The sequence below is a fragment of the Asparagus officinalis genome, chromosome 5, assembly GCF_001876935.1.
Source record: "Asparagus officinalis chromosome 5, Aspof.V1, whole genome shotgun sequence".
Classification (NCBI taxonomy): domain Eukaryota; kingdom Viridiplantae; phylum Streptophyta; class Magnoliopsida; order Asparagales; family Asparagaceae; genus Asparagus; species Asparagus officinalis.
In genome coordinates this window covers 83,371,603-83,382,487 of record NC_033798.1, presented here as the reverse complement: position 1 = coordinate 83,382,487, position 10,885 = coordinate 83,371,603, and the positions used below count along the sequence as shown (strand labels likewise).

The 10,885-nt window shown below is 38.1% G+C and overlaps 1 protein-coding gene across 1 annotated transcript; it reads left to right on the top strand.

Moving 5' to 3' along the window:
* Window positions 5,821–7,286, top strand: LOC109842092 (cleavage stimulation factor subunit 2 tau variant-like). Its single transcript, XM_020411003.1, has 4 exons — window positions 5,821–5,891; window positions 6,275–6,536; window positions 6,642–6,719; window positions 6,809–7,286. The coding sequence occupies exons 1-4, from the start codon at window positions 5,821–5,823 to the stop codon at window positions 7,010–7,012; spliced, it is 615 nt and encodes a 204-aa protein (XP_020266592.1). The 3' UTR covers window positions 7,013–7,286.

Below are 10,885 nucleotides of genomic sequence, written 5' to 3'. Positions count from 1 at the left end.
GCAGCACCAACTCCTTCCTCCTGAAACATAGTGGTTTGTTTGTTATCCCTCTCAAGTACCACATTATCCACTTCACGGCCTCCCAATGCTGCTTCCCTGGATTGCTTGCAAATCTGCTCACAACTCCCACTGCATGGGCGATGTCCGGCCTCGTGCAAACCATCACGTACATGAGACTCCCAATGGCCGAAGAATATGGCACCCTGCTCATATGCTCTCTATCTGCATCTGTCTTAGGCGATTGCTCCTCAGATAACTTGAACTGACTTCCAAGGGGTGTGCTAACAACTTTAGCATTCTGCATGTTGAACCTCTGAAGTACCTTCTCAATGTATTCAGCTTGGCTCAAACTCAATGTCCCTTCAGCTTCATCCCTACTGATTCGCATCCCTAGAATCTGCTTCGCTGCACCCAGATCCTTCATTGCAAATTCCTTTGCTAGCTGCCTCTTCAAACTGTTTATCTCTTCTAAACACGGTCCTGCTACCAACATGTCATCAACATATAATAACAAAATAATGAAGCTGGACTCGAACCTTTTGAAATAACAGCAATGATCCGAATTGTATCTTCTGTAGCCATTGTTCTGCATAAAATTATCAAACTTCTTATACCACTGTCTCGGAGCCTGTTTCAAACCATATAAGCTCTTCTTGAGCTTGCACACCATCTCTTCCTTTCCTTCTTCAATGAAGCCAACAGGCTGCTTCATGTAGATTTCTTCATCCAAGTCACCATGAAGTAAGGCAGTCTTCACATCGAACTGCTCAAGGAAGAGGTCTTCTGTAGCTACCAAACTCAATACCACTCTGATGGTTGTGAGTTTCACAACAGGGGAAAATATCTCCGTGTAGTCCACTCCTTCCCGCTGTTGAAACTCTTTCACTACTAATCTGGCCTTGAATCTTTTGCTTCCATCACTCTCCTGCTTGACCCGGTAGACCCATTTATTGTGCAAGGCTTTCTTCTGCGCAGGTAGCTGGGCTAACTCCCATGTCTCATTAGTGAGTAGAGAATCCATCTCCTCCTGCATCGCATGCTCCCACTGCTGAGATTCACTCACTTGCACTGCCTCTTCATAACACTCCGGCTCTCCGCTATCTGTTAAGAGTAGATAATCAAGTGACGAGAGGTATTTGGGATTTGGTTTGGGTACCCTAGATGACCTCCTAGGCTCCATGCCCTGGGTAGTAGTTTCTGCACCTGTAGTCTCCTTCGTTCTACGGTCAGAACTGACATCGTCGCCCCCATCTGGAAGTTCCTCCAAATCCATGTACTCGGATCCACCTATATCCGTAGTGCTGCTCCCACTGCTTTGGCTATCCTTGGCATTATCCATATCCTTGTACATCACCTCCTCATTGAATATCACATCCCTGCTCCTGATGATCTTCTTGTTCTTCTCATCCCAAAGGCGATACCCGAACTCATCAATGATATATCCAATGAATGTGTACTTCTGTGACTTAGCTTCTAGCTTGTCCCTGACATGGTCACTGATATGAACATAAGCCACGCAACCAAATACCTGCAAGTGTGAGAGATTTATCTTCTTTCCACTCCAAACCTCCTCTGGAATCCCAAAATCTAATGGAACTGATGGCCCGTGATTAATAAGGTATGCTGCCGTATGTACCGCATCTGCCCAAAATATCTTAGGTAGGCCTGCATGTAATCGCATGCTCCGCGCACGCTCTGTCAAGGTCCTGTTCATCCTCTCTGCAATGCCGTTCTGCTGCGGCGTCCCTGGAGTAGTCCTCTCTAAGCGAATCCCATTCGTAGCACAGAACCTCTTGAACTCCTCCAGCTCGTATTCTCCACCATTATCTGATCTCAAGCACTTCACATTCAGATCTGTCTCGTTCTCGACCATGGCCTTCCACTTCTTGAAGATTTCGAACACCTCTGACTTGTGCTTCATGAAGTAAACCCACACCTTCCTCGAGTGATCGTCGATAAAGGTGACATAGTATATCGAACCGCCAAAACAAGACACACTGGTTGGGCCCCATACATCTGTATGAATCAACTCTAGCTTTTGAGCCTTAGGTGGCCTTCCACCCTTCTGGAAACTAACCCTCTTCTGCTTCCCAAAGATGCAGTCTTCACAAACCCCGACTTCCACGATGTCGATCCCGGTTAGCTTTCCTTGTGAATGTAGAATTTTCATCTCCTTCTCGCTCATGTGCCCCAGCCTATTGTGCCACAGATCTGTATTCTCCTTGCCAGCTGCAATTGCGAGGGTGTCACTCTCATGTGAAGTGAGGTAGAGAGTTCCCGTTTTATTGCCTCGGGCAACAACCATCGTACTGTTGGAGATTCTCCACGAATCCCCGGTGAATGTTGAAACGTAGCCTTCTGCTCCAAGCTGTCCCACCGAAACAAGATTCCTCTTCAGCTTCGGCACGTGTCTCGCGTTCTTCAAATTCCACTTAGAGTCCTTTATCTGTATCTGAACATCGCCCTTTCCAATAATATTGCAAGGTTCATTATCCCCCAAATATACTTTACCAAAGTCCCCTGCTATATAGTTCTGAAATAGTTTCCTATTAGCAGTGGCATGGAAAGATGCTCCTGAGTCGATGACCCAAGAATCAGAGTCGCTATCCATAGCAAGGATCAAGGCATCCTGCACGATATGAGCCTCCTGCTCACCCGTATCCTTCTTTGGTGCTTTACAGACCGAAGACATATGGCCCTCCTGACCGCAGTTCCAACACTTCCCTTTGATAGACCTAACCTTCGAGTTCGGCCTCTTCTTCACTGATTTCGACCGATTCCTGTTCTGGTTCCCTTTCTTTTGGCTTCTGCCTCTCTGCTCGAAACTTAGGGCTGAACCTGAACCTTCTGATTCGGACGATTTCCTTCTAACCTCCTCGGATAGAATCGTGCTAACAACCTCATTCAGCTTCAACTTCTCTTTCCCCGTCGAATTGCTGATTGCTGTCACACAACCTGCCCAACTATCCGGCAACTGCGATAGTAGTAGAAGGGCCTGCATTTCGTCATCGAACGTGATGTCCACGGAGATAAGTTGATCAACAATCGTGTTGAACTCGCTGAGGTGCATCGTGAAGGACCATCCTTCTGCCATCTTGAGGTTAAAAAGAGTTTTGACTAGATGCACCTTGTTTGCTGCCGACGGTTGCTCGTACATCTTCGCGAGCGCTTCCATAAGCCCCACCGTCGTCTTCTCCTTCAGAATATTGTGGGCTACTGATTTGGCGAGCGACAACCGGATTTGCCCTAGAGCCTTCCTATCCAGTACCTCCCAATCACCATCTGACTCCTCTTTCTTCTTTCCCTTTTCCTTGCCCATCAGCGGGTGATACAAGTCCTTCTGGTATAGATAGTCCTCCATCTATGACTTCCAGTAGGCGAAATCCGATCCATCGAACTTCTCAATCTTTGATTTGCTTTCCTCTGCCATGGCTTTCACACAAATTGCTGAACGAAGCTCTGATACCAGTTGTTGGGGATTCGAAACAATCAATCGAACCCTTGCCCTTCCGGACCTTGTGTTGAAAGTAGGAAAGTAGGAATAAAACCACAAATAAAGATCTAACTTGCAAAAAACAATAAGAGAGATGAACACACAGATTTTACGAGGTTCGGCAACGTGCCTACGTCCTCGGGAGCCACACCACACAATCTCTTTATTAATTGAAGAAGAAAATACAAGCTCTCAAACAAGGGGTTAATCTCTCTGTGATTCTCTCTCTCTTTGCAGTCAAAAAGCTCTCTTTTTGATGTAGTACAAAACCTAAAATCGTTTGGGGTATATATAGAATCCTGGTTAAAACAGAATCTCAAGCGGAACAGGAAACTGCCAAAACTACGTCCGGTCGACCGGCGCGGTCGACCGAACAGACTCCAGAGAGTTTGGCGGGGGGGCCGCGCGGTCGACCGATGGCAAGACCTACAGGGTTTTGGCGGTCGACCGAGCCGGTCGACCGCGACCTGATCCAAGCCCTCCTTGCTCCTGTGCACGTTCGCGGTCGACCGACCCGGTCGACCACAGTTCTGTTTGCTCGTTTTCTCGTCCTTTTGATTACAGCTTTCATCTCGAACTTTGGGTCTACACCTTAGACTAACACAAAATACCAAAGATTTAGGGGACTGATACTTTGAAAATTAGTCTTTGTTGTATACCATTGCTAGGTAATACAGCTTTATTTAGATATTGCACCAAAATCGAAGAAGTGCATAAGATGATTGATATATATATTTACATATGTGATATTCCTTTTCGTTTATCTACAGCACTAATTGTGTGTATAGTGTGGATGAGAACTCTAGCTTGATTAGTAACTTTTCTGCATTACGTTTATATTGACTTCTCATCTTGTTTTTCTTACGAGAATGTTGTGTCATATGACTGACTCAAAAAAGTGTATCAACATTCTTACAAATATTCATTAACTTCATAGCTCATGTAAACATTCATCAAATATATGCGTGCTAGCTCTGTGTAATAGTTGTGCAAGTCGCAGGTGTAGTTGTTACACAAAATTAAACGAGATGATAAGTAAATTATATTGTTTAATTATTTAGTAGGTGACTATAATTAAAATAATAAAAGCATTACAAGGTGAAAAAAAATTGATGTTAGTTGGCACTTATCATTCTAGTTTCAAAAAATAAACTTCTACTATAATTGTTGACTCCTCTTGAATGAAAAAGTATACATAAATACAAAGCACGATGTAGGATAACATTAAAATTTAAAGCAAATTATAATATTTAGTTAAGTATTGGATGATTTTAATTAAAAATAATAAATGTTTTACATGATGATAGGTGCTAATAAACAAGTTGAATGGTGACACACATAAAATTATAAATTAAAATTTTATTTATAATTAATCTAAATAATAATATCTCTATTACTTGTGAAGATCCAAACGCATCTCTTGACGTTGTTATCTCACAGATAGAGTTAGAATACTATTGTTATTAGATTAATTATGCATTTAATCAAATGATTGCTAACAACAAAAAGATGTCAGGTTAATTTAAGGTGATCTGCTATAAGAATTGTGAGTAAAATCTTTTACCTGACTGGTTCTTACATTTTCATAAAGACTATGGTCCCGCTCAAAATCACCACTTTATTCTTTTTATTACTTATAATAATTTTTAATTTTTTAATTACTTATAATATTTCTTTAACAACTGAGGGGTAGTTTTGTCTTTTTGCTCACGTGCTTGGTACGTTACATATTGGACTTAATGATGTTCTTTTGTAATGTTAGGATGAAAAATCTTCAAGACATCTAGTGGAATAAAATAAATGCTAAGGGGTTATGTGCGAAACTTAAATTAGAGGTTTTTTATGTAATTCAAACAGATAGTTAGGGGTTTATGTCGAAATGGACTCTTCTTATAGAAATAATCATATGTTATTTGGTAATCCTATTTTGTGAAAGGCCTAAGCCAAATCTGTTATAGAATAGGTATTCATTTTGAAAAATGTTAAGTGTACTACTCACTCTAGGGTTGGGCGCGGGCTGGATAGACTCGCGGGCTGACCTGGCCCAGCCCAGCATGGGTGAAATGGACTCTTCTTATAGAAATAATCATATGTTATTTGGTAATCCTATTTTGTGAAAGGCCTAAGCCAAATCTGTTATAGAATAGGTATTCATTTTGAAAAATGTTAAGTGTACTACTCACTCTAGGGTTGGGCGCGGGCTGGATAGACTCGCGGGCTGACCTGGCCCAGCCCAGCATGGGTTAGCTAATTTGCAATTAAAATTGTATAACCTTTCGTTTTTATGTGAATCAATAAATCGAACATTGAAGCCTATTGACACCTAGATGGATCAGTGGCTTTTGGTTAGCGATTGGATGGTGTTCATCCTATTCAGAAACCAGAACCAATCCTATAAGTACTGTGTTGTTGTCCTTTTCTGTTGTTTTTTATGCCCTTGAGTTAATTGTTGATTCCTTTTGACTCAAATATATACTTAGATTGAAAATTTTCATTATTTTCATTTAAAAATATAATAAGTTAAATGTAAATGTAAATACATGAATGTATGTAGATTAGCTATGATCTATGTTTTAGAACTAGTCTATTATTTTACTCGGGGAGTATTGACTGGATATCGACATATGCGTACTAGTTTTTGGTGACAACCAAGGGTATCATTTTATTTTCACTCAATTTTTTCATCCATTTTAATGTATATCTGCATAAGTTAGTTCATCATGATTTTGTACATACATTTTCCTTGCTTCTGATCTATGGTGTTATACATGACTGCTGCAGGTTAGTGTGTGACAAAGAAACTGGGAAACCCAAAGGTTATGGGTTTTGTGAGTACCCAGATGAAGAAACTGCTTTGAGTGGTCTTCGCCATCTCAACGGTTATGAGATAAATGGCCGTCAGCTAAGAGTTAACTTTGCTCAAAAGGATAAGGGCAGCACTGATCGAAAAAGTTGTGGTGCTCTGCCAAATGATCCTTTGACTCAGTATTTGGCTACTAATCTGTCAATTGAGCAACTGAATGAAGTAATCACCAGCATGGAGGTTAGATTTTTTTTCTCTGCTCTGCGGATTATGATTTCTCATATTTTTTTTGTTTCATTCTTTGTAATATTTTGCTATATGGTCTCAATTTTAACTTATTGGCAGGCTCTGCTTCGACAAGGAGATCCACTGGCTCTGCAGGTTCAGAGAGAATGCCCACAATTGGCAAATGCTCTTTATCAGGTTATTATTATCCACTCTTATTTAACCTATTGAAATTTGTTCATCTCCTTTACATATTTTTCTTAACTACTTGTTTCTTTCAAACACAGGTCGCGAATTTTAAGCAGTCATCTCCTTCAGGTTTTCAAAATGGCATAAATATTCAAAACCCCTTGATCCTCCAACAATCGTCACTTCCAATTACGTCAACTTCCATGAATTTGGTGTCTCAAGTTATGAAAAGATCTAGAAGTGAAATATCAGAAGATGGTAACCATCCTTCAAAGAGACCGAAGCTGTTACTGGCTCAGTGAAGTGCTGCTTGTATTTATTATAGGCCATATGCTGTTTGTCATTTTTTATGTATAATGCAAGGCTTTTTGTTCTCGCATAAACTTACACGATATGTATAAGAAGAAAGTTCATTTTCTCACTTGTTATAGTTCTTTCGTATTTTTATATTTCTAGTCGTCTATTAGTTCTTTTTCTGTACTGGGAAAGCAGAGGCTTTGGCTCTTCAAGCCTTGTTATTTATTTGACTGAACTAGTGTGTTTATTAAATTTGAACAGTTCCCCATTGTGCTCAGTAAGAAATGAAGCCGAATATTATGTCAGGATATCTTTCTTTCTGCTTTGTGTTTGTATATGTTGAAACTACTGTGTCTGTCAGTATATGTGGTGGTTTATTCCTGTCGCTGACCAGAATCTGCAGTTAACTTTTAGACACCACTGATCGTTCTGTTGAATTCAGGGGTAGGCCATGAAATATCTGATGATTTATCTGTTATTAATGATCAGTAATTGTCTATTATTTGCAAACTATGAACTATGAAGTGTATGAACTATCAAGAGACTAGTTAGAATTTTAAACTCCATAGGCTTTGCCAAGCCGGTCTGACTCAGATTGGACCGTTGAGTCATCGTAGTGCTAAACTAGTATGTGTGCCCTTACACATCCAATACAGTTTATGTAATATTCTCGAACGGTAACAACAATTTTATTTATTGCCATAGTCTTGGGTGTTATACATATAATTGTTATATTGTCCCTATAGATTGATCTGTTAGATCATATATTGTAAAGAGTCAAATACGAACTAACTAGAGCTTTCATAAAGTACACTTAACCTATAACTAGTGTGGGATAACATTGTAATAACATGTTACCATGTGTGACAATCCGGCCCTCCGGTAAACTTCACACATGAACTTTGGAGAATTAATTGGGACAACTATTTTTTTACTAGAGAATGCAATCATATTCAAAACTTCAGAAAAAATGACATAAAATATTTGAAATTATTGCTAAAATATTTACATATTGTATAAAATGTCTGAAGCATCCAGTTTATATCTAACAGAGTTTGTATTAATAACACGAAATCTATATAACGTACACAAAAATTATTTAAATTAGATCACGTGGAAAGCAAGCATATCCTAACTATCGTTGAATAGGTTTAGCGAAAAGAGCTCATGATAAGTTTTATATAAAAAATACTGTAATTAGTGTAAAGTTTTTTTTTTTGGAATTTACCTTTTTCTTGAATTTTTTATTTTTTTATTGAGACATTGCATATCAAAGAAATCTATATCTATCTATCTACCTTTTAAAAGAGGGAGTACTAGAAAAACTTTCCATACCCCAAATTACCCTTCAACTATTGTAAATATAACAAAGTTATCCTCATCTTTCATTCTATTATCTTAACAAAGGTACATTTTTTCGTTACTCACAAATCAGAAGATGTAAAGTTCTAAATCTTCGTTCCCTCCCTTCTCCGTTCCATCGGTTACGAATTTCCTCCGACAACACAGTCCCACTCTCTCTACCTCATCAATTGTCGGTTATCAAATTGCAAAGATGATTATTATCATCGTCAAGAAGCTTATTATTAGACTCATCGTCCACAAACATTAGGCATCAGGAAGGATCAGGAGAAATTAAGAAATCTCAGAAGTCGCAAGTTACTTGAAGAATTCCTCCGCTCCCCCTCGATTATAGCCTTTCTCTCCGTCGGGTACACTTTCGGCCTCCCTTCTCTCTCTCCCCCTAATCCCTTAATTAGTTTCTGATCAACTCCCCTTTCTTTTCCATGCAACCCTAATGCAAAAACAGGGAACTAGAATGATCATGCAACACCTCGTGGCTGTCCTAACCTAATATTTAATGTAGAATCACAAAGGGGAGAGATACTAAAGCATCAAGAAGAAGCATTTCCCATCATATGATTTTGGGAAGCTACTGATGGACTCACTGCATTTTTGGAAGTAAGCCTAACACCAACCTAATTATTTTGTCTAAAGCAATTTAGGTTCTATGCATTAGAATTTAGTTTCTTTTCTTGCACTGCAATTAGTTTTTATGGCAATTGACATTTTCATAAAGTATTTAGAGGATTAATGATTTGGATATTGCAGGTTCTCCCATCCATCAAGGTAAACCTTCATATTTGATATTATTTTAACTTGGGCTTATTTGATTATATATTTTATTTGATTGAACCGAAATAGAAAACATATACCTTTTTTTTCCTTATGCATGCTTTTAATTAGTTTTTGTTTTTGCCTAGACTAAAACACATCCATATTCAATTCAGTCTAGGCTCTCTTAGCATAATCCATAAGGCATAATATTTTAACCATGTAATCTGTGGCTTTACACTTGATAAAATAGTTTTATTAGTGTGCTTTTTGTTTGGTGTCTAATATCAGCTTGATCTTATGAAATTTTGTAGTTGCTTGATTGCTTGAATAAATTTACTGTTAGAAAAAGGGGGAAAAAGAAACAAAGAAAGGATGAGTCTCTTATAGTTGGGTTCTATGCTCTTTATTTTTCACATGAATATGGTTAATCATATGTTTACAGAGCACAAATATGGAGAGTTAATTGCAAATGTACCCCTTGTAGTTTCACCTAATTGCAAGGAGACCCTGGTAGTTCTATTTGTTACAAACAAAACCACTATAGTTCTACTTGATGCAAATAGACCTCTGAGTGAAATTTTTTCTACTCTTAAATTCGTTAAGAATGTTTGAGGAAGTCTACAGTTTATTGGTGAGAATTGCACTTGCATTTTTTTACTTTTTGAATCGAAAGAATAAAAAAAGTTCACTTAGGCGGTGTATTCGCACTTCGGCCAATACTTCAAGGGTCCATTCGCAACATTTTTCTATAACTGTACATGAAATGGACAATACTCATTTTTGGTGCAATGGTTTGGTTATCTCGCTATATTTTCATTATGTTGAAAATCCCAGGAATATATGCATCTATTGAAATTGCAAGCTATATTAAAGCTTGCTCATTAGGTAATAATTTATTACCAAAAACTTTATATATATGGAGCATATTCATGTCTGATTTTTGTTCTGGACATGCTGAAGGTATTGAAAACCTCAGAGGCTCCTGAACATTTTTTTGTAAAACCCTTATTTGTTTGTAGCGACAATCTGCATTCTTATAAACAAATATTATATGTATATAGTGTGTAATGTCTTCAATTTGTGCTATTCAAGAAATTGGGTCATTTCATTTCAAAGATCATATGTCTTCAAGTATGGATATTATCCACAGTATGAAGTGCTTCAGAAAATCATTGCCAAGTCTAAAGGTTATAAAACACCAAACTGGTTGCCTAAAGCTAGACCAAATAGTTAGACAAGCTAACTTAATTGGTGCATATAGGAAATTCCTGAAGACCACAAATTACCATTCTGATTAGTTTTGATGGTAATTAATATATTTTTCATTTTTTCTTCTTTTCATGCAATGCTTGGACGTGTAGGGTTTCAAGTTCCTATGAGATCGAACACATCTATCATGATAATACTGAGCAGAAGAAAATGTTTTAGTTTTCCTAAGATGTAAACACATTCAAAACCCTAGAAATGTGAATTAATCAAACAATGTTTTCTTTAGAAAATAATTTCACATTGTCAGAGAAAACATTTAAACAACTTCAATGGAGATTTAACAAGTTTTATATCTTTGTTATCCTTCTAAAATATGAGTCCCTGAAAGGTTCTGCATTGTAATTTTAGAAACAAAAGTATTTTTAAACTCAATAAACATAGCATCGATCACATCACATGATCCAACAAAATTATTACATCTGTCCATGGTTATATATGTTGTTTCACCATGAATGATTTAACAAAATATCACTTGAGGTAGGAACAATAAG

Coding starts and splice junctions, on each gene's coding strand:
- LOC109842092 (XM_020411003.1), top strand. CDS start 5,821: ATGGATCAGTGGCTTTTGGTTAGCGATTGGATGGTGTTCATCCTATTC. Junction 5,892..6,274: donor AACCAGAACCAATCCTATAA/GTACTGTGTTGT, acceptor TGACTGCTGCAG/GTTAGTGTGTGACAAAGAAA. Junction 6,720..6,808: donor TGGCAAATGCTCTTTATCAG/GTTATTATTATC, acceptor TTTCAAACACAG/GTCGCGAATTTTAAGCAGTC.